The sequence below is a fragment of the Myxine glutinosa genome, chromosome 1 (genome assembly GCF_964187855.1).
Source record: "Myxine glutinosa chromosome 1, kmMyxGlut1.1, whole genome shotgun sequence".
Lineage (NCBI taxonomy): Eukaryota > Metazoa > Chordata > Myxini > Myxiniformes > Myxinidae > Myxine > Myxine glutinosa.
In genome coordinates, this window is record NC_136261.1 from 405200268 (window position 1) to 405224663 (window position 24396).

The 24396-nt window shown below is 44.4% G+C and overlaps 2 protein-coding genes across 3 annotated transcripts; both read right to left on the reverse strand.

Moving 5' to 3' along the window:
- Window positions 1-1578: 1578 nt before the first annotated feature.
- Window positions 1579-5335, reverse strand: LOC144888174 (uncharacterized). The gene is made up of 5 exons (XM_078785475.1): window positions 5298-5335; window positions 3929-4101; window positions 3315-3778; window positions 2585-3196; window positions 1579-2342 (listed from the first exon to the last, which is right to left on the reverse strand). Exons 1-5 carry the CDS (start codon window positions 5333-5335, stop codon window positions 1752-1754), a joined length of 1878 nt encoding a protein of 625 aa, XP_078641601.1. The 3' UTR covers window positions 1579-1751.
- On the reverse strand, window positions 3963-23979 carry LOC137412274 (uncharacterized). Of its 2 annotated transcripts, XM_078770450.1 has the most exons (4): window positions 23479-23979; window positions 19602-19719; window positions 6325-7717; window positions 3963-6216 (listed from the first exon to the last, which is right to left on the reverse strand). In XM_078770450.1, exons 1-4 carry the CDS (start codon window positions 23849-23851, stop codon window positions 5371-5373), a joined length of 2730 nt encoding a protein of 909 aa, XP_078626576.1. In that variant the 5' UTR covers window positions 23852-23979; the 3' UTR covers window positions 3963-5370. The 2 variants fall into 2 exon arrangements, with proteins under 2 accessions (XP_078626576.1, XP_067953633.2); XM_068097532.2 differs by lacking the exons at window positions 19602-19719; window positions 23479-23979 and adding an exon at window positions 19078-19306.
- Window positions 23980-24396: the final 417 nt, after the last annotated feature.

Consider the following 24396-nt stretch of genomic DNA (forward strand, 5'->3'; position numbering starts at 1 on the left):
CACACTACCGCCCAGGATCATCCGCTGGTCCCTGTTTCTCGCTGCTTATGACTACACCATATGTTATAAGCCCGGTTCGTCTATCACAAATGCAGATGCCATGAGTCGGTTACCCCTTCCAGAATCCGTTGATGATTCGCCTACACCAGGATCCATTATCGCACTGATGGATCATCTGGAAGATTGTGCTGTCGATTCCGGCCAGATCCGCACTCATACTCGACGAGACCCCGTTCTGTCCAGAACTGTCCAGGCTGTACAGCTTGGATGGCATTTGCTACCTGAGGGTGACCCAGATTTTGCGGCTTTTAAAGCACGTAAAAACGAACTCAGCGTGGAAAATGGTTGCCTACTCTGGGGATGTCATGTCGTGATCCCGAAAAATCTGCGTTCCAGGGTCATGGATGAAATCCATGACTGTCACCCCGGGATTGTGAAGATGAAGTCACTCGCCAGAAACTATGTGTGGTGGCCGAATCTTGATGCTGATATCGAACATCATGTTCGACATTGTTACCCCTGCCAGAGCACCCGGAATACACCTGCGAAAGCGCCACTGCATCCCTGGGAATGGCCCAGCGAACCGTGGCATCGCCTACATCTCGATTATGCCGGGCCTATTAACGGCAGCATGATTCTAATAATTACGGACGCGCACACAAAATGGATTGATGCCTATGTGACGCGTGGTACTACGTCAGCCATTGTCATCGAAAGACTCAGACGCTGTTTCGCCACTCATGGTCTGCCCAGGATGATCGTGAGTGATAACGGTTCGTGTTTTTCCAGTACCGAGTTTGCCAAGTTCACACGTCGGAACGGCATCAAACATAAGTTTGTCAGCCCACATCACCAGGCTTCAAATGGCTTGGCCGAACGATCCGTGGGAATCATCAAATCCGGATTGCAGAAACTTCAGGAGGGAACCCTGGAAACAAAGCTGTCTCGTCTCCTGTTCAAATACCGCATCACGCCACAATCAACAACCGGTGCAGCTCCGTCTGAGTTATTGATGAAACGACACTTGAGATCGACACTTGACAATCTCAAACCAGACATATCATCAAATGTTTATCAGAGCCAGCTTAATCAAAAGTTGGTGCACGATAAGACGTCCAACAGTCGATGTATCAACATTGGAGATCCAGTGTTTGCCCGAAATTTTGGTGCAGGTGCGACGTGGCTACCGGGAGACATCATCGAGAAGCCAGGTCCACTGTCCAGTGTGATTCGCCTGCAGGACGGCCGCGAAATTCGTCGACATCAGGACCACATAACCTACCGTCACTGTGAGTCGATGGAGCCTGTAGCATCGTCACAGTCAGGACAACAGTTCGACCCGCCACTGCCGGAGATCGTCGTGGCCGCTCCAGCCGGCTCGGATGCCCCGAAAACCTCTGCAAACGCTACACCCTTCGTGGAGACCAAAGGAATCACCTCGGACTCTGTATCCACTGGTACACCACGACCCAAAGGAATCACCTCGGACTCTGTATCCACTGGTACACCGCGACGCTCAATGCGTGAGAGAAAAGCACCCGACCGGTTGAATCTTTGAAGATGTTTTTTTTTTCACGTTGACACATGTTCTATTTTCACGTATTTTCATTATTCTCATAACCGTTTGCACACATATTTTCACATGGTTTGGAAATGTTGCTTTTGAAATGTCAATTCTGGAAATCTAGCACGTATTGCTCTTGGTAATTTTGGACTTAAAGGGGAGGATGTCATGTATGCAGTGCAAATGTTCACCATTGTATCCCTACACCGGGACCGGGTTGTATCCCTACACCAGAGCTCGGATGGCGCTGCTGTGAATCGGGCCTTGATCGGCAGAGTGAATAAACGCGTACGACAATTGATCGCAGTCTGTCGAGATACTTTACATACATGATGCACGTGAAGCTCTCCATCTCCTGTTGTAGCTCATCTGTGACCAGCCAGTCTGCACCAAGCTGCCTGAAAGCGTTGTGGAGTTTGGGATTCTTCTGCAGCTTCTTCAGGGGATTCACCTTGCCTTTGCCTTTAAAAGCGCTGGTACAGTCCTCCCCAGTAAATACATAGAATCCCAGCAGGGTGCTACAGTAGTCAGGGCCCAGTGATTCAGACAGTTCCGTCACATTTATGAGTGTGCGATGTTTGCCAGAGCCGTGGTCAAGGTAGATGGAGAGGTTGATCCTGCTGGTATGGTAGAGGAGGATCATCAGAATGTCTGTGTCAGGTGTCCTCACCACACAGGACTTGTACCCCCATTTGACAGCCTGGTGGAGGTACAGGACAATACGGCTGTCTGTCTCCTCCTGGTTGGACCGCAGTTCGTAGATCTCAGAAGTCTGCACCTGTAACAAATAAAGAAACTAAATACTACTACACAGTGTAACAAATAATACATATGACAAAAACTGCATGACTTAAAATGTTTAAGAGCCCAAATATGGTCTGCAATTGTACATGTGTGAAGTCGAGAATATTCACATTTCAAGAGCCATTTGGTCTATCTAGTATTGTAGAGTCTAAAGATGTATTTCAAAGCATTGTGTATAGGGTGACTGCTTAAGTCACGCATCTTCTGTCAACTTACTTTTCCATTTGTTGATGTTAAGTCATAGGATCTCCCGTCAACACACACCACTGCTTTCATGCTCTTCTCAATCCGGGATGCTGCCGCATTGCTCCCCCAGACCTTTAGAAGCAGGTCACATAGCTGCTTCTTGTTTAGCTCATTGCCAAGGAATGACTTAAAGTCATAGGGCCTGCGGGTGTTTGGACCATCAATTATGTACTTCTCAGTAGAGCCGCGCCTGAGCCTCTCCTGGGCTTTGATGGAATCTGGCTGGTAGCAATCTGTGGAGAACACAAAATGGTGCTTGGCAACCATTTGGTCCAGGAGCTGCATGCAAATCTCTCCACAGGTTGGTGGGAGGTTGGACATCATGTGGAAGAGGGCATTTCCATCCTGTATTAAGAGGGCATCCTTGGGGTAAGGTACCTCTTCGTCCCTGTCCTGCAGCAGATGGTGAAGGATGGTGGCCTTGTTTGATTTGGCAAAATAGCCATCCAGAGAGCCAAGGGCATGAGGAACAGGTGAGAGGGGATACCGCATGAGTTCCTCAAGGTTTATGGGCATCTCCATAATCTGCGATTTAACAAGCAGCTGAAAGGCGAGGTTGCTCTGCTCCTTGTATACAAAGAGCTGCAATGGAAAATAAAGAAATGAGGAAGGCATAAATACAACAGTTTAATTTTCTTTCTGAAGAATGTTTTTTTGTGTAATGAAATATGCAATTAGTATAAGTTGAATCAATATCCACCTTCCCCTGTGCGGATGTAAGTTTGACCCTCTTGCTGCAGTGATCCATCGTCTTGAGCTTAAGTTTCTTGAGGCGATCAAAGAACTCCTTCCTCTTGGAAACAAAGCGCTCTTGGATGAACTGCTCCTTGGCAGCCCTGCCTGCAGCCTCGGCCCGCAGCACATCAGCCTCAACTTCTGGATCGATGGGAGCTCCAGATGCTAGGGAGTACAGTCGGTTTTTGTCTGGGATTCTCCAGGGGTTTGTGAAGCCCTTGATGGCAGAGATGACGCTCTGCACGGCCTCTTCAGACTTTTTGATTTGGGCAGGCTCCAGCTCACGGTGCTTGCCTGCCTTCGGCATCTCAGGGTCGTCAATCATGCCGCACATCTCAAGAGTAAGCTCATAGAGCTGAGCGCGGGCAGAGGTTGTGCGGCACCACTTCTGGTATGCGCCACAGTTGTTGAAGAGACCGAGTAGACCACCTGCAATGTAGAGAGGGAGAAGTTTGAATTTTATCATCACAACCAACATGAACCTGTAATTAAATATAGGTGATATATATATATATATATATATATATATATATATATATATATATATAATATAGTTATTGTCTCCACACACTGACATACCTGAAGACTTAGCAAACCTCATGAATGTCTCCTCCATGGTCTTGTCCACTGCTGCGAGAGCCCCTGGGATCAGTGATCTTGCAACAGCTATGGCTCCAAGCTTGATGTAATCAAGAGCAACAGGATGGGAGAGGTCTATGTTTGTGAGAAAGGCCTCAAACCAGGTCAGGTACCTGTAGGAAATGAATAATAATTAGGTTTACTCTCCATGAAATGGAGAGAAACCTATTATTACTGCTAGAGTTTTTCTTATTATTATTCTTCCGCCCTATTTTGCACCTCCGAAAACTTCATAATTAATGTTCTCAGCAACTGCTGGTCGGATTGACAGGAAATTTTCAGCAAATGATCCTCTCGGCTCCTATAATTTTTTCATGCTAATTATGACGTCATAGGTCACGTGGTGTGGGCGCCATCTTGTAAAACAAATTCAACTTTTCCCCTCTGTATCTCCGCAACGGCTCAATGGAAAAATTTGAGGAATGGCTCATTCTAAAGAACTCTTCAACGGGAACAAAAGACATGTGTATCAAGTATATTAAAAATGCTAACGTTAAGAGGTAAGAATTCGTCAAACAAAAAATTTTCTCCCCCGAAAATGGGATTTTTTCCCCAGATGCGTAGTTAAAAAATACTCAGAATGCGAAAATTTTCGAAGTCATATGTCACATGGTTCGGCCGCCATCTTGTTTTCCGTGAAAAAACACAAAAAACCCTTTTTCTCCGCAACGGCTGAACGGATCGAGCCCAAACTTGGCATGCGTATTCGCATACCCATGACGAACAAAAACGTTAAGCGAGCATGACGTCATCCGACACGTGGTTTCAGAGTTATGACGTTTTAAAATTTCAAACTAGAAATGGAATCACCTCCATAATTTGTGGAGATATCGAGTGGAAACTTTACACAAATGTTCCTCATGGGGGGCTGTTTCATCGTTACTTGAGACGTTTTGATAAGTCACATGGTTTGGCCGCAATAAATAATGGAAGTTTAAATTTTAAAAAGCTTGTAACTCTTGAACCACTGCATGGATCGACTTGAATTTTTAATGCATTGTGGCTCTCATCAAGCGAAACAAGTGTGCAAACTTTCAAGATGATTGGATGTACGGTCGCGAAGCTATAAGTCTTTATTGTTGAAAGAAGAAGAAACACACCATTTTGTCTTTCCAGAACGTGCTCACGATAACGTGATCTCCCGCGGTCATTTGAACTTCAAAAAAAATTATAATTGCAGATTTGTCAATAGATGAGGCATATTAACAAACGAATGAAACAGATTTGCTCAAATTCTGACTATTTTTAACTCGATCGTATTTCACTGAAAGTAAGCCCATCAAGGCGCTTACGTAATACACGAAAATACCGTGGGCCATTTGCGCATGTGCAAACATCCATCCACATATTACGTAAGGTGCTGTGCGAGAAGGAAATGGCTGTTATGGTCGCAATTGGTCTATGAGGATCTCAGCGTAGCCAGCTCCAAGACACTTGCGCCCAGTGAGCCTGCCCATGTAATTCATGGCCGTGTGAAACTTGCCAATGAGGATCACATGCTTACTGAATTCCTCCCCATACTTCCATACTATAGGACAGGCCTTCATGACCACTACCAGGTCAAACGTGTTGATAGTGTATGGCTGTCCAACTTCCTCCGTTGCTGCCTCGGACCTCTTGAGTAGCTCATACACCACTGCGTTGTCTGTAATGGGCTGGTTGATGGGGGTGTAAAAGTCAATTGTAGATTTCCTAGGAGGCACTTTCCCTGTGCTTGAAATAAAACCACCAAATCCAGGAACCTGCTGCTTGCCCTGGCTGCTTAACCATCTGCAGAGGAGATGGGCGTTGTACTGCAACATTGAGGCATCATATGACTCTTGGTTTTCAGCAGGAGGGGTAAAGTTGGCCTGCATGGGGAATTTGGGGCCAACTCTTTTGAATGCCAGCTCTGGCAGCGTTTCGGGAGGCGTGATCTTAAGGCTTCTCATCTTGGATGACCTGTCATAGAGAGGAAGGGTCCTGTTCTTGGTGCTCACATGGCTCTCTTTCACCTCTTGAATCATGATTCCCCCGGCGCTGTTTACAACATTTGAGCCATGAACGTTGGTGGTGATTCTGTTCAGGTTGTCCCACTCGCTGTGAAAAACAGTGTTTCCCTCGCCGGTGATGATTTGAGGGGTCAGGTGGGTGGAAATCTCATCAAAAGCCTTGGCCATTTCTGTCTCAAGTTCCATACTGAAGTCATATGTCTCTGAGTGTCCTAGTCGTGAAAGGATGGTTGTGAGCTGCAAAGATAGAAAATTGCTTTATATCAATATCAAATACCTGTATCAAACACAGTAAAGCAATGACAATGTAGGACCTCATAAGCAGTAAATTAGCTGATTACTCACCTGTTTGCTTCGATAGAGGTGACGAAGTGTGGCACATAGGAGGATGTGCTTTGGAAGTTTCCACTTGCTGTTAGTTGCTGCTCGACACACATCTTGTGTAATCGAATAGACCAGCCTCTGTGTCCTTTCACACTTTTCTCCATCAAGTATCCCAGTCACCACTGAGCTCAGAAATTGTACAAGATGCTCTGGAAGCAGCTCATCCATCTTCACAGCATCCAGCTTCTGTGCTGTTGGGGGCCATGGTAGCTCCTTTGACTCTTTGAATGCCTTTATAATGTGAGAATGGAGGGTGAGTGCTGCTTCTTGTAGTTGGTCAGCTGTTCCAAGTTTGTACGCACATCCAACTGCTTCATCTACAGTAATGCTAGAGCTGTATATGAGGCTCAACTCAATACAACCACGGTGGGGCACCTTGGAGAATGTGAGTTCACGAGATATGTCTTTGTCTCCTTGTAACCGTCTTGCCAATTTCTCACTGCGGTATTCAGGATTAGGAAAACCTTCACTTTCCAGTGTCTTCATGTACAAGTTGCGCAGGGATCTTAGCAGGACGACTTCTTTGCGTTCAATCACATTCCTAAAAATGTAATCCTTTACTACACAATAGGACTTGTCATGTGCTGCTATATTTCGGGCCTGCAGGCTGTCAATGTTGTCTGCTGCCTTTTCTGCCCTCTTCCTTCCACGCTCATGGTTTTGGTACTCACTATTGAAGTTGTTTCTGCAATATGGATGATACTTAGCTTCCATTGCAAAGAGGTCCTTGCCCTGCACCTTGCGATAAAGAGCCTCTTTCTTCAATTCCTGTGCCCTAGGTTCGATAACTTTCCAGGCTGGTTCCTTGTGTTTCCAACTCTGAAACGTTGTAAGCACTTCAGTCTTGCCCTTGAACTTGGTTAGTGCTTTGTCATAGAAAATACACTGATTTGGAAACGAGAAGGAACACCGAGCTTCTTCAGATTGACTTGACAGAGATTTGAGATGGCGCAGGGAGTCCTTTATCGATGATGATGATGATTCACCAGATAAAGAAGCCGTTGACACTTGTAAACGATCTAATTTCCCTGAGTAGCTTTTGTAGCAGTTTTGATGATAGCCAGTTTTATCCAAAGGCAAGCCCTCTAATGTCAATGGTATTTGGTCACAAATATTCTTCATGCGGTATGGTGAAGTGGCTGCTTCACAGAGTCTCATATCACGAATTCTTTGTAGATATAATAGCTTCTCGCTTTGCCCCCCATTGCATGCGTTGAACGCAGTAAAATTACCATAGACAGAAAGACTTGATACATGTAAAATACATGTTTGGGATCGAATTCTCTTTGGAGGCACTTCAGCTGTGATACAATGTTTCCTTTTCCCCATGGTCGGTATGTATGAAGTCATCAGCCTGAAAATAAAGTAAAACATTAGCTAGCTACCAACTTATCTAGCTAGCTACCAACACCAGCTAGTCAAGAATACAGTCAGATTTGATTTCTGTAGGCCTATGATAATAATAATAACTGTTGAAAAATTACTTGTAGGCTTGTACATGACGAAAAGGTATATTGTACACCGCTCCTTTCCTATGCCACCTCCAGGCATTGCAAATCGTCATTGCCGGGCACCGAAGGGGGCTCGGCAGTGACGCACGCTGAAAGAGAGTACTCAGTTTTCACTCTGGTTGTTGTACACCACTCCTTTCCTATGCCATCTCCAGGCATTGCAAATCATCATTGCCGGGCACCGAAGGGGGCTCGGCAGTGACGCACGCTGAAAGAGAGTACTCAGTTTTCACTCTGGTTTCTTGTTTTCTTGCTTTCTTGTTTTCTTCCTTTCTTGTTTGTTTGTCCGGGCGATATCCCAGCCATCCTTTGAGCTAGGAAGCTGAAATTTCGGCACAGTAGTGAGCAAGTCCTTTGTCAAAAAGGGTATTTTTTGTTTTTTGATTAATCAATTAATTGAGGAGTTATTTAATTATTAGCGATTAATTAAGTACTTATTTAATTAAGCAAATTTCCTTTCTCTTCTGACCATTAACTCAGGCACCTTTTGAGTTAGGAAGCTGATATTTGGACATGCCAATGACCAGGTGATTTGGCTGCAAAGGATATTTTTGATTTATTAATTAATCAATTAATCGATTAATTATTTAATTATTCGATTAATGACAAAAAAATTTTTTTTTTTTTTAAGTTACAGATTCTGATGAAATAGTGGTAGTTTATGTGTTCTCTGACCAAATTGATTAATAATTTAATTTTTTTGTGATTATTATTTATTTATTTTCATTATTCATCATTTATTTATTTTCTTTCTCATTTGGCCAATATCTCAGGCACCTTTTGAGCTGGGAAGCTAATATTTGGACATGAGTGACCAAGTGATGTGGCTATCAAGGATATTTTTGATTTATTGATTAATCATTGTACACCGTTCCTTTCCTATGCCATCTCCAGGCATTGCAAATCCTCATTGCCGGGCACCAAAGGGGGCTCGGCAGTGACGCACGCTGAAAGAGAGTACTCAGTTTTCACTCTGGTTTTGTTTGTTTGTTTGTTTGTTTTCTTGTTTTCTTGTTTTCTTTTTTGTTTTCTTTCTTGTTGGTTTGTCCGGGTGATATCTCAGCCATCCTTTGAGCTAGGAAGCTGAAATTTCGGCACAATAGTGAGCAAGTCCTTTGTCAAAAACGGTATTTTTTTTTTGATTAATCAATTAATTGAGGAGTTATTTAATTATTAGCGATTAATTAAGTACTTATTTAATTAATCAAATTTCCTTTCTCTTCTGATCATTAACTCAGGCACCTTTTGAGTTAGGAAGCTTATATTTGGACATGAGTGACCAAGTGATGTGGCTATCAAGGATATTTTTGATTTATTGATTAATCATTTAATCGATTAATTATTTGTTGATTAATCGATTAATTATTTATTGAGTAATCAATTAATTATTTAATTTTTTATTAATGACTTCTTTAATTAAATTTCTGAAAGATACATCTTCGGATGAAGCACTAGTGGTTTAGTTATGCTATTAGCCAATTGATTATGAAAATATTTTGTGATAATCTTTTATTGATTTTAATTATACAATTAATCAATCAATTAGTGTACACCTCTCCCTCCCAATGCAGCCTCAATGAGCTGCACTGCGGTATTGCCGGGCGCCGGAGGCGCCCCGGCAATGCCGCTCTGTAGGATATTTAATGATTTGGCATGGGGGCGGTGTACTTTGAATGTATGTGTACTTGTTGTGCACCGCTCCTTTCCTATGCCATCTCCAGGCATTGCAAATCGTCATTGCCGGGCACCAAAGGGGGCTCGGCAGTGACGCACGCTGAAAGAGAGTACTCAGTTTTCACTCTGGTTTCTTTCTTTCTTGTTTGTTTTCTTTCTTGTTTGTTTTCTTTCTTGTTTGTCCGGGCGATATCTCAGCCATCCTTTGAGCTAGGAAGCTGAAATTTCGGCACAATAGTGAGCAAGTCTTTTGTCAAAAACGGTATATATATATTTTTGATTAATCAATAAATTGAGGAGTTATTTAATTATTAGCGATTAATTAAGTACTTATTTAATTAATCAAATTTCCTTTCTCTTCTGACCATTAACTCAGGCACCTTTTGAGTTAGGAAGCTGATATTTGGACATGCCAATGACCAGGTGATTTGGCTGCAAAGGATATTTTTGATTTATTAATTAATCAATTAATCGATTAATTATTTAATTATTTGATTAATGACAAAAAATTTTTTTTTTTTAAAGTTACAGATTCTGATGAAATAGTGGTAGTTTATGTGTTCTCTGACCAAATTGATTAATAATTTAATTTTTTTATGATTATTATTTATTTATTTTCATTATTAATCATTCATTTATTTTCTTTCTCATTTGGCCAATATCTCAGGCACCTTTTGAGCTGGGAAGCTAATATTTTGACATGAGTGACCAAGTGATGTGGCTATCAAGGATATTTTTGATTTATTGATTAATCATTTCATCTATTAATTATTTATTGATTAATCGATTAATTATTTTTTGAGTAATCAATTAATTATTTAATTTTTTATAAATGACTTATTTAATTAAATTTCTAAAAGATACATCTTCGGATGAAGCACTAGTGGTTTAGTTATGCGATTAGCCAATTGATTATGAAAATATTTTGTGATACTTTTATTGATTTTAATTATACAATTAATCAATCAATTAGTGTACACCTCTCCCTCCCAATGCAGCCTCAATGAGCTGCACTGCGGTATTGCCGGGCGCCCCGGCAATGCCGCGCTGCAGCATATTTAATTATTTGGCATGGGGTGGTGTACTTTGAATGTATGTGTACTTGTTTTTTGTTTTTTTTGTATACTGAATCGAGGCTCGTGAAAGAGTTGACATTTACTTCACAAACAAATCAACCAGACAAACAAAATATATAAAAAGAGGGAGCGGAAGACAAGAGAAGGGGAAGCACACAAACACTTGAGGGCACACAACATTTAAGAGCAGGGAGATGTGTGGGAGGGAGAGGGCTTGGGGGGAGGAGGCATGGGAACGGGGGGGGGGGCGGGGTGTTTGGCAGAAGTATCAAACACAAGGACACCAAGGACCTCCAGGACAGAAGTTTGTATTTCAAAAAATGGAATTGGGGTGAAATTAGTGGGGATAGAGAAGATCAATGTTTTGGATGGGGGAAGATAAGAGATGGTGGTGAGCAGTTGTTTTAAAGACCTGGAGGGTGGAGTGGGATTGAAGAGAGTGAGGGAGTTTGTTCCAGAGGTGGGAGAAAAGAGGAATGAAGGAGTGAAGGTGAACAGAGAGTCTTGATTTTGGCAGTTTAACCATAAGAGGGTTGCAGGCAGATCTTGTGCGACCTGTAGGAATATTTGCTGGACAGAGCCCAGAGAGAGCTGGGGGGGGCAAGGCCAGAGAGGAGTCGGTAGAAGACGGAAAGACCACCAACCTGCCTGCGGTGAGTGAGTGAGAGGCCCTTGGAGTTTGCTTCATCGCGGGAGATTCCAATGATTCTGAATGCTTTGGTTTCAACAGCGTGAAGATGACCTAGGTGTGAGGCAGGTGCACCAGCCCAGAGGGGAGAGCAGTATTCCATTGAGCTGCGGATGAAAGCCTTGTATGTGGTGAGGAGCTCAGGTGTGCCAAGGAAGGACTTCGCACGACGGAGGATGCCCAGTCGGCGACTGGCTTTGGAGGCCAGATTTGAAATGTGGTTTTCCCAGGAAAGATCATGGCAGATAGTGAGACCCAAAAGCTTGAGTGACAGAACTTCTTGGAGAGGATTATTCAGAAAGTGGATGGGAGGGTTGTCCAGTCGGTCTTTTTGGAGAGACATCGTAAGAGTGTGAGATTTGTCAGGATTGAAAGACATGTTCCACTTGTATGCCCAGTCTGTGATTTTGTCCAGGTCTGCAGAGAGTGAGGAGGCTGCAGACTGCCGATCTGAGGGATGAAGAATGGAGCGACAGAGAGTAGAGTCATCAGCAAAGAGATAGAGAGGATTTTTAAGAGAGTCAGAGAGATCATTGATGAAGACCAGAAAAAGCACAGGGCCCAGAACACTGCCTTGGGGAACTCCAGCCTGAACAGGAAGAGGAGATGAGAGAAACCCATTCAGGGCCATACGTTGACTACGACTAGAGAGGAAGTCCGCCAGCCATGCGTGGAGATTTCCATGGATACTAAAAGAGGAGAGTTTGGTGAGCAGAGCAGGATGCCAGACCGTATCAAAGGCACGTGATATGTCAAGGGAGACAGCTCTAATTTCCTGTTTGGCATTGAGGACCTCCATCCATTGTTGAGAAAGCAGAAGCAGCATGTCCAGAGTAGAGTGACCAGGTCTGAAACCAAATTGATGATCAGAGATCAAGCCATTGGAGAAGAGGAAAGATTTCATATCTGAAGCAATGATGGATTCCATGACTTTGCTGATAATTGGGAGAAGGCTGATTGGTCTGTAGTTGCTGGGATCTGTTTTTGCACCTTTTTTGTGCAAAGCGGTGATGTTGGCAGATTTCCAAGCAGATGGCAGATGACCTTGAGCAAAAGAGAGGGTGAAGAGAACTATTGAAAGAGCGGAAGAACAGGATTTTAGGACCCGTGGGCTGATGCCGTCAGGTCCAGTTGCAGAATCAGAGTCGAGGGTTGACAGAAACTTTTCCACCTTGTCAGGAGGAAAGGACACAGAGTCCAGGAGCAGCTGGGTACGACTGGGTATGGTGGGTACAGAGAGGGATGGGTTTGGGACACAAGATTTAGAGGCAAACACAGAGTTGAGGCATTCAGCTTTTTCACGTGCGGAATCAGCCGTGTGGCCGTTTGAGGTGAGGGAGGGGATGGAGGGGGAACAAACACCAGAAACAGATTTGACCAGACGCCACCAGGATTTGGAAGAGGGAGACAGATAAGAGAGTTCTGTCCTGAGAACGGAGAGATATTGTTTCCTGGCTCTCCTGAGGGGTGGACACACACTTGTTTCGGGCTTTGTGAAAGGCTGAGGAGGCTCTCTGAGAATGGTCAGAGAGATGTCCACTTTAACAAGCACATGATCAGATGAGCCGATTGGAGCAGAAGAAGAGCAGCAGACATTTTCAGGGAAGTTTATCATAACCAAGTCCAGAAGAGAAGATGCTCCGTTGACTGAGATCCGGGTCGGGAAATTGACAGATTGTGTCAGTCCCAGTGAGTCACAGAAGTCCTTTGCTGAAGAGCCATGGCTGGTGAGAGAGGAACCCACACCAAGCCAACTGGCATGGTGACAATTGAAATCGCCACATATGAGGAAGAGAGAGTTGGGATGGGTAGATAGAAGTTGGTCCATATTATCAGACAGCGAGATGTAGATGGAGTCATCACTGTTTGGTGGACGGTCCAACACACATATGAACAAAAGGTGGGAGCGAAGGGGAACCCGTAGCCAAAGATATTCCTGGGGGTGAGGTGGAGAGAGGGCAGTGCAGGGCGAGTGAGGAAGAGAGTTTTTATAAAGATAGCAACTCTCCCTCCAGGACGAGGCTCAGGTCTATCATACCGGAGGAGGGAGTAACCTGCGAGAGATACCAAGGAATCAGAGACATCATGAAGGAGGAAAGTTTCTGTGAAGCAGATCACGTCTGTTTTATCAGAAGCAACCTGTATGGAGAGATCACTCAAGTTTGAGCGAAGGCCCCGGATGTTTGAGGTCCATACTGTTAAAGAAGAGGAAGGGGGAGCATCGGATACAGAACAGGGTGGGGGGGGGGGGGGGGAGCGGTAGGGTAAGATGTGGAAGAGGAGGAAGAGGTAGGGAGAGCTGTTGAAGGTGTGTCAGAGATTTCAGAATAGCTTGGCGAAAGGGAAGAATGGGGCGGACAAAAGGTTTGATGGTGATTGGGTGAGGCGCAGTGAGGTGTTATTTGAGGAGGGGGAAGAGTGAGGCAGAAGGTTGAGGGAGATGAAGGTGAAAGTTGGAAGGGGGAAGAAGCGGGGAGGATGCTTTGAGGAGGAGGGGTGAGAGGGGAGTCTAGGAGGGGAGGAGTGAGGGAGGGTCTCGGAGGGGAGGGGTGTGGGGGGAGTTTAGGAGGGAAGGGGCAAGGGGGGAGATCTGAAAGGGGTGTGGGGGGAGTTTAGGAGGGAAGGGGCAAGGGGGGAGATCTGAAAGGGATGGGTGATGGGGAAGATTTGAAAGGGATAGGTGATGGGGAAGATTTGGAGGTGAGGGGCAAGGGGGAATATTTGAAAGAGATGGGTGATGGGGAAAATTAGGAGGGGACTGGGTGAGGGGACTGGGACTGGGTATGGCAAGGGGGTGGATTTGGAGGGGAGGGGTGATGGGCAAGTTTTGAAGGGGAGGGGTGATGGGGAAGTTTTTGAGGGAAGGGGTGATGGGGAAGTTTTGGAGGGAAGGGGTGATGGGGAAGATTTGGAGGGGAGGGGTGAGATTGGATTTTAGAAAGTGTACGATTAATGGGAAATGAACATTTATTGCAAAATGAGTTTCTTGAGACCTTCGAATCAAAAATACGTTTGAGGACGCTGAAGGATGGGTGGAGTTCTGGAGTGTTTAGGGAATGGATGAAAGAGGCACTGTAACTGTAAGAGATGGAATTTTTTTTTGGAATGAATAGATTTGGTGAGCAAGTCGAAAGCATCCTTTTATAGAAGAAGAAAAAGGTGTTATAGTATATGACAGAATACAGTTCTTCAGGGGACAGTTGAAACATTTTTTAACGACGTGAACACGTGATCACGAACAACGTGGTCGAAGAACCAACGAACAAATAAGAACGAACAACGGATAAGAACAGAGAAGGGATTATTTTTTTTATTTTTTTTCGTTGAGATGAAAACAGAGACAGAGACCGAATGTGAAACGTGAAATAATAGAGACCGAAAGTAATTGCGAGCGCAATCGAAGAACCGCTGAGACAGAAACAAAGCCTCAAGCCAAGGTCAAACACGGTAGCCTACTAGTACTACACTAGGCGTCAGTACTACACTGACACACTGTACTTCACGTCAGTACTACACTGACACACTGTACTAGTCTTGCAGATATCATGATCAGCACAGATGCACACAATCACCAATCTATACTAAGAATACCTACCAGTCTTGCTAATATCCCCATACCCAACTATCCCCAATGTTTCTAGGTATAGCCCCCAAAAAAACAAATAGCAAACCACAAATAGGTATAGTATAACCCAGATCCACTTTTTTGAATTACCGACTTCTTTCCTGGAAGTTCTAGCATTGTCCATGTGTTTTATACCTCTCCCCACCCCCCCCCCCCCCAGTCCTCTACCTCCCACAGATCTCCCAATGTCTTTGTTCTCTGCTGTTGCACTTGTGTGCTCCCCTCTCTCTCCCCATCTTGTCTCCCGCTCCCTTTATTGTATGTTTTGTTTGTCTGATTGTTTTTTTGCAATTGATGTTAGCTCTTACACGAGCCTTGATCTTGTATACAAAAAAAAAGAAAAGAAAAACCCGCTGCGGGGGGAACGAATTGAAAAGCAAACAAAGGTGAAAAAGTGAGGGCAGAAGAAAAAAAGTGAGGGCCTTGGTCAACGTTCCACAACAGGGTCAAGGATGGTTGTGGACGTCTATTCCGAGTAGGTTAATAGTCTGTCTGTCTATCCCACCCTCCTCGGAGGGCGAAATACAGAAACACTCCTCAGAGAGAAAAAAAGATGAAGCAAAAGTTGCTTCAAGTTAATCCAAATGAACCGGGATTTTTTAATCAGACAAAAACAATTGGCATTGTACAGGCAACAGACTGCTGCCTCAATCGCTCCCGAATTTTTTTTCTTCCCTGGTTATTAAGAAATACTAGAATATAAGACCCGTCGCTTCACTGATGGGAATACAAATTTTGTGTAATTGCAAAAAAAGGTTTTGTTAATGATAAAAATGCAATTAGGCGGTGTATAGATGCCGGCCTAGCTGTACACTTAGGGAGCGAGGAGGGTGAGTGTTAATGGGATATTCATCACAGCCTTTTTAGATGCTGAATTGCGAATAATATACAACAACACACGAAGAAGAAGATCAAAAAAAAAAAGAATTATCACCCTCCTCCCTGGCATGGCACTGGTCATGGCAGGAAACAAACTCTGAGGTCTCCTTGTCCCCGACTTTGCGTAAATGCGAAAAAACGGGCCTTTCCGTTTCCTTGGCATAGCTGTGATGGCTAATCTATGGAGCAAGCACAAAAAAGGATTCCTGGGAAATCCTGCCCTCCATGCAGGGATAACCAGCGTCGCAAGTTGGCGTTTGCAGTTTCGCCATGTGTCCAGTTCCCATAAAACAATTTTGGTCACAAACCTTCCCAGGAGTTCCCTGAATCCACTGTAGTTGGATAACACAATAAACAAACAGATGGACAGACACGGCTCTTCTTATAATATAGATATAAGCTCCCATTTTGAGCTCCTTCAACCAGGGCAAGAGAATAAAAGGCTTCCTTTTTGAAAAATAAAAACAATTATATCCTGGTATCACACCAACATAAAAGGACATGGTAACCAAAACACCTTGAGGCGCCACGCACACAATGAACAGTCACACGGAACCGGATCAGTGAGCTGCAGGGTGTAAATGTTTTGAAAGGAGGCAGCGTTGATGACAAACTCCTTTATTTTAGAGATAGATACACGGGAAACAAAAAAAAAAAACTAAGACAACGGATATATATATGTGTGTGTGTGTGTGTGTGTGTGTGTGTGTGTGTGTGTGTGTGTGTGTGTGTGTGTGTGTGTGTGTATATATATATATATATGTGTACGAGGGGTGTTACGGCATGTTCAGTAACGACAAAAAAAGATCACGACGGAAAGGTTGATGTCTGGGTATTCATGTACTACCTGTAATATTTTCTACCTCCAATTTTTCATATGCCCCACATGGCTGCGAGTTGTATCATTGGCTGAGAAGGGTACCACTGATGCAATGCCCCCTGTCGGTTAGGGCATGGATTTTGAATTGGGCCAGGGTGCTGGCGACAGCTTGCCTACTCTTCGTGAAGTACACCGTAGGATCTTTAATGTCCACCGACTAATGCCAGCAGCCGGGACGCCGGGTTTAACGTCGATTTGAGGGACGGTGCACACATCGATGTCCATGCCTGGAAGAAACCAGGATGTTTGCACGTGTGTCCCTGTTTGTGTCCGAGTCAGTATTCAAACCCAGGGGAGATGGCTGAGGGAAGCATGCATACCGCTCGGCCATCCTGCTGCCTCCATTAACCCTCACCAAACTCATCCCTATCTGACTTAGAGGCTACCATCTTTCATTATCTCTCGATTCCCCCGTTCGTTCATGCCATAGCTTGTTGGGTCTGCTTGATGCCCCACAGTCAGCCACGTTACAATACACAGCAACAGGCATTTTAAGGCCATTTTCCCTGCTAGGGTTAGCCTTGCTGGCCCCATGACAATCTTCTCCATTTTGCCCTATTTTCTACATCTCCCTTTGTTAACCCTCTTGCCCGCATTTCTTCTTCCACCACCTTTAATCAAGTCTTTCTCGGTCTTTCCCGTTCTCTACTTGCTTCTACATTAATTTCCATCACTCTTCTCAACCAGTCACTTTCATCCTTCCTCAACACATGACCAAACCATCTCAACCTGTTTCTCTTCACAGCATCCATCACAGGCTCTATTCCCATCATCTTTCACAATTCATCATTTGTCTGCCTCTCTCTCTCAACGATACTCCACACATCCACCGAACCATTCGCATTTCCACCCTTTCCAGCCTTCATTGCTGCTCTACGTTCATTACCCATGTCTCGCTCCCATAAATCATAACACTTCTCACACATGCAGCATACACCTTTCCCTTCAGCTTCAACGACACTCCCCTCCTCGTCACCACGCTACTCAGTTCCTGAAACTTCTTCCATGCACATCTCACTCAAGCAACCGTTGCCGAGTCTGAGGCACCTTCTCCATTCAACATGTCTCCTAGGTCGCAAAATGTTTTCACACCTTCCAGCTTCACGCCGTCTCCAAGATCCAACTCAACATTTCCTCCATCTGCAGCTCCCTCTGTGCACACCTTGCACTTGAATGTCGCTGCCACACTGGTTAATGACCCTCTCAAACCACTACATTTTTGATGAACCCACTCTGCGCACATTGTACATTGAATGGAGTTCACTCCGACACCCTTCCTGCACACAGCACACAGCCGCTTCCCAGTTCTTTCCACCTCACCACATGCTTTACCACTTGCCATCACCTTCATTTTTCTGATATTCACCTTCAGACCTTTTGTCTCCATACATTCCTTCCACTTGTTCTTATTCATCTTCTCCTTCAGTCCATCCATACTCTCCCAAATCAACACCAGATCATCTGCATACAACAACTCCCACGGTAAACCCTCCTTTACGTTCCGAGCCAGCACCTCCATCACAGCTACAAATAGTAGTGGACTTAGTACTGATGCACTCCCACCTTCACCTCAAACTCACCACTGTTCCCGTCCTTCGTCCTTACAGCTGTGCGCGCTCTCTCGTACATTGCCATCACTACTCTGATCAACCATTCCTCTACTCCTAACTTCCTCAATGCCCATGTCACTACTTTGCGTGGAACCCTTTTGAATGCTTTCTCCAGATCAACAAACCAAAGAAACAACTTCTTCCTCTTCTCCTGCAACTGCCTTACAATAAAAAGCACATCTGTCGTTCCTCTTCCTGGCATAAATCCAAACTGCATTTCGTCGATTTTCACTTTCTTCCTTATCCTCCTCTCCAACACCCTTTCCAATACCTTCATTCCATGCTCCAATAACTTTATCGCTCGATACGAGCCACAGTCCAGAGGGTCACTTTTCCCCTTGTATGGAGGGACGAGGGTACTCAGTTCCCAAACCACTGGAATGCGGCCTTCTTCCACCACCAGATTACAGATCTCTGTCATTCTCTTCACACCCCAACTTCCTACTGCCTTCAACATATCTCCCACAACTCCCGTCGGCCCTCCCGCTTTTCTACTCTTCATTGCTTTTATCGCTTCCTCAACTTCCTTCTCAGTTATCTTCTCTGCCGGTCCTAAATCTGGGTTACTCTCGATGTTGCCATCCAATTCATTCTCTGCATTCAACAGCATTTCCACAGCCATGTTACCCTTTTATAATCTGTTACTTCCTTTTCCATGCATATAGTTTTGTATACAAAAAGAAATGTCACCCCCTATACAACTGCTTGGCCATTATCTCATGTGAATTTGAATATGCCTCTGATAGCTCGCCGACTGAATGAATGCCTTACCACACACAGTACAGGAATACGGTTTTTCCCCCGTGTGGATCCGCATGTGCTGTCGAAGGGTCGACGAAACGGAGAAGCTCTTTGTGCATACTGTGCATGTGTACGGGCGCTCTCCAGTGTGAATTCTCATGTGTTTCTTACAGCTCGATGACTGACTGAACGCCTTGCTGCACACGCTGCATATGTACGGCATCTCGCCCGTGTGTGTGAGCATGTGTCTTTTCAGAGTCGATCGATCCGAAAAAGTCTTTGCACAAACATTACAAGCGTACGGTCGCTCTCCGGTGTGAATTCGCATATGTACCTGACATTGTGATAACTCACTGAACCCCTTGCTGCAAACACTGCAAACGTATGGGCGCTCCCCGGTGTGAATTCGCATGTGCGCTTGACAGGTCGACGACTGATTGAATCCCTTGCCACATACGAGACAGGTAAACGGTCTCTCTCCCGTGTGTATCCGAGTATGCGTCGTGAAGTTGCTTTTATTGTGTGTACTGAAAGGACAGTCTGGGCATTTGTACTTTTTGTCCGTGGAAACCGGTCGGTGCCTCTTCATGTGTGTCTTCAATCCGGCCTTGCTGGTGAAGTTGCGAGAGCACGTGCTGCAGTGGTACTTCACGAGGTTCTCCATCTGTGGCACTGCGGAAATTACCGAGACAAATCAAAGTCAGTTCTCAACACTTGCTGTATTGGAAAGCAAAAAGCTTTTAGGTTCAGAGTGAATAGGCATTTAATTTTTGCAACGAAGGTCAAGTTTAATAACTACCGTGATTATGATAAATCAATCGTTTGTAAACTTTGCGCAAAATCAGGGTCGACACAAAGAACGAGCAAGCCGAGCACGTTAAAGGCAGCAACAGCCACATAAGGTGACAAAAGCAAAAAAATACAGTAAAATTGATCATCAAAGAACAATCGGAAAAGGGAATTGAACTTTAGAAGCCGTTAAAAGGATGTGTGCACTCTTCCATTAAACCCCACCTTCCAAAATCCAGGCTGACTGCACACCTCAACTCATTTATTCCTCGCTTCTCCCATCTATGTAAACCACCTACCAGAGGCTGCTTGGTCCAAGTCTTACCTCCAGCAAGCAGTGCACCGCCACCTCGTGTCATCCCCAATTTCGCTCCTTCTTCTTTATTACCCCCATATATTTTATGCACTACGCAACTTTCCGCGTTTCCTTCACTCCTCCCCTTCAGCGCCTGGTGCTAGCTTCGTAGTTAAGGTGCCGGCTTGGGATCCTAGGATCCTGGGTTTGAATCCCGGTCGATCGTTTAATTAACGCCAAGGGGGTTGACTCAGCCTGTCATCCTTCCGAGGATGGCAAATTGAGTACCAGCTTGCTGGGATGAATGTGCCAGTGTGTGCTCTGGTTTAGAATATGTATGCCGTATCCCTGCGTGTCGTGAGAGGCGACTAAGGGTTGGCGTCAGGAAGGGCATCCGGCCATAAAAACATTGCCTCAAAAAGGGAACCATGATTGCCATGGGGCCCGGAAGGCCAACCCCCGCTGTAGCGGGGAAAAGTGGCCTTAAAAAGTGAATTTTTTCTCCACTCCTCCCTTTCTTCTTCTCCTACTTTGTTTCCTTCCTTGATGTTTGTAAGATCTATCTTGCTCTTCCACGAACCTTGCTCCTGTTTTGAAAAAAAAGGGCAGAGTTGATCATGAAGGAACAAGAAGAAAAGTGATGTGTACTTTGAAATCTTGACATGACACGACATTAATTTACAATCATGACATGATGACATAGACTGGGGTTGGTCATGGCAAGGAATTGCGAGATTTTAATTATTACATCAGAGCTACCCGCAGGTAACTCAAGTTTGTACCTGCAACAGAGGAGCTTTACCTGCAGATATACAGGGTGGGCCATTTATCTATTCCCGGTTGTGAACCCCTGCAATTATGTTGCTAATGAAGAAGTGAGATGTCCAAGGTCCGCAGACACGAAAGACACCGCACCACGAATACAAGCCGTTTAATGTAGAGAAATACACATGTGGGAATTTGGATCGGCATGAATCAAGCCAAGTCACAAACTCGTTTTAATTCCCAGTGCCCTCCATTTCAATAGGCACGGTTCAGCGCAGCCTGGGATAAGGATCTCTGCAAACAAAGCCCGAGTCCTATGCGCAATGCATTACACCCGGTGCTCTGGAGGGGAGGTGTTTTGGTTCAGAGGGAGGTAAACGCATGTTTAATGTCAACATTAGATAGATAAGCAGAGAAAAATAACCAGGACCAGCTGTCTTTGCAAGGAATCCATTGTCAGATAAGGAGCAAGTTTGGACAGGGAGAGAAAAACGCATCATAAAGCAAGTCATTCATTACCAACGAGGTCGATTTAACTCAGATTACTTCAAGAAAGAATGTGTTTTGACCATATTTGCAGGAGAAAGTGCCATATAAACTTTAGACAATGGGTCAGCAATTTTCTGAGCAGGGAGTCTATTTGCAGGCAGGCAAGCGAGCTGCATTGAATGAAATGAATGAATAAATATATATCTTTATACAAGTCTGACGTGAGATTATAGTTCATAATACAGACTCCGACACAAGGAAGAATCTATTCGATTTTGGTGAAGATCTGAATATGGATTCGGATATGAGGATAATTTTAATTTTTAAGTGATTCTTCACCATTGGGAGATAAGGCCAAAAACGATACATAGCAGGATATCTCAAAAAGTTATGGATGGATTTGGATGAAACTTGGTGGACCGGTTGTGTGTGTCGATATGATATGTGTGTGTGTGTGTCGACAAGGAAGAATCGATATGATTTTGGTCACAATCTGAATATGCATTCGGATATGAGAATTATTTAATTTCTTACGTGATTCTTCACCATTTGGAGATAGGACCAAAAACTATACATAGCAAGATATCTCAAAAAGTTATGGATGGATTTGGACGAAACTTAGTGGACAATTAATATAATATATTATAATTAATATAATATTAAATAATTAATTAGACTTGGTGAAAGTGGACTTGGTGCGGTTGGGTGTGTGACAAGGAAGAATCGATTCGATTTTGGTGAAGGTCTGAATATGGATTCGGATATGAGAATTATTTAATTTCTTAAGTGATGCTTCAGCATTGGGGGATCAGACCAAAAACTATTATTGCAGGATATCGAAAAACGTTGTGAATGGATTTGGACGAAACTTGGTGGACCGGTTGGGTGTCTGACAAGGACGATTTAATTCGATTTTGGTGAAGATCTGAATATGGATTCGGATGTGAGAATTATTTAATTTTCAAGTGATTCTTCACCATTGCGAGATAGGGTCAAAACGATACATAGCAGGACATCTCAAAAATTTATGGATGGATTTGGACGAAACTTGGTGGACCGGTTGGGTGTCTGACAAGGACGATTCAATTCGATTTTGGTGAAAATCTGAATATGGATTCGGATACGAGAAGTATTTATTTTTAAGTAATTCTTCACCATTGAGTGATATGGCCAAAAACGATACATAGCAGGATATCTCAAAAAGTTGTGGACGGATTGGGACGTAATTTGGCAGAGAGGTTGTGTATGTGACAAGTACGATATGATTAGATTTTGGTGAAGATTCGGATCCGGCTACTAGAATTTTTAAAGTGATTCTTCACCATTGGGAGATAGGGCCAAAAACGATAAATAGCAGGATATCTCAAAAAGTTGTGGACTGATTTGGACAAAACTTGGTGGAGAGATTGTGTGTCAGACAAGGACGATTCGATTTTGGTGACAATCTGAATATGGATTCGGATAAGAACCACCTTTAGAGGCCATTTTCCCCCGCAGAGCCGGGGTTCGCCTTTTTCGGGCACCTTGGTCCCCTTTTTTTGAGACAATGTTTTATGGCCGGATGCCCTTCCTGCCGCCCAACCTTGTTGGTCGCCTCTTGCAACACACAGGGAATTACCAGTGAACTGGTACTCAATTTGCCGACCTCAGAAGGATGACAGGCTGGGGTCAACCACCCTGGTGTTCATTCAGCGATCGACCGGGATTCGAACCCAGGATCCTAGGCATCCCAAGCCGGCACCCTAACCGCTAAGCCAACACCAGGCTTGAATATGGATTCAGATATGAGGATAATTTTAATTTTTAAGCGATTCTTCACCATTGGGAGATGGGGCCAAAAACTATACATTGCGGGATATCTCAAAATGGTGTGGATGGATTTGGACGAAACCTGGTGGAGAGGTCGTGTGTGTGACAAGGAAGAATCGATTCTATTTTGGTGACTATCTGAATATGGATTTGCATATGAGGATTTTTTTTTTTTTTTAAGTGATTCTTCACCATTGAGTGATATGGCCAACCAGGCGGAGGTTTGCTCTTTACTGAGTGCCGTTCTAGTTTATCATGAACTACCCGCAGTCCCCATGATTCACCATCATCCGCGTCCCTTCCATCCTCTTCGGGACCAACCGAGTCCGAGTCCGAATCTGCGATGACCCGCAGGACTTCTGCCGCTCCTCCCCTCTCCTCGGCATCATTCCCAAGACCAAGTGCTGATCCTCGCCCCGCACAGCACGACTCCATGAACCGACATAGTTCCGCGTACATGGTGCAGGTGAACTCGCGTGCGGCCAAAGAACACAGTCGATCCCTCACCGTAACGGGCTCGGCTCGGGCACAGAGAGCTCCGAGGATCTCGATCCCCAGACCCGTAACCAGAGCTCGGAGAGACTCCTCCGTCAAGTCGTGGATCTCCAGCCAGGCTGGGACGGAACCGAGACTACCCCGATCTCTCATCGAATCCATTGTTTCTCAGGATGACAGCGCAAGATTCTTTTCGACGACTGTTTTGCTTCTTCCTCTTCTTCCTCTTCAATAATTGCCGATCCACATAATCGCGACATTTCCGCTATGCCTGACAAAAACATTTCCGCTTTGCCCGCGACATTTCCGCTATGCCTGTAAACAAAATAAAAATACATCAATCGTCATGTATGCACCAATCATAAATGGGTGATGAGGCTTGAAAAATTCTAGCACTGAAAAGTACCAATGATGAGTCGATGACGCAATCGCGCGACGAACTGCCTTTTAAATGTTACGAGCAGAATCATGTGGGTAAAAAAAAATACAATACAACCATATACAAAGGGATAAAAAGGACATCGTTTATTCTTGTACTGGTGCAAAGAGCTCAAAATGCGAGGTTATACATTTATATTTCTGAATAGCAAAGAAAATAAAATATCGGAGCAATCAGACAGCAGTTGGTAGCCTATACACCGCCGGGTTCAATTTCTGTTTGCTCTGATTGAGAGCAGAATCCTATTGTAAAAAATACGTACAAGTAC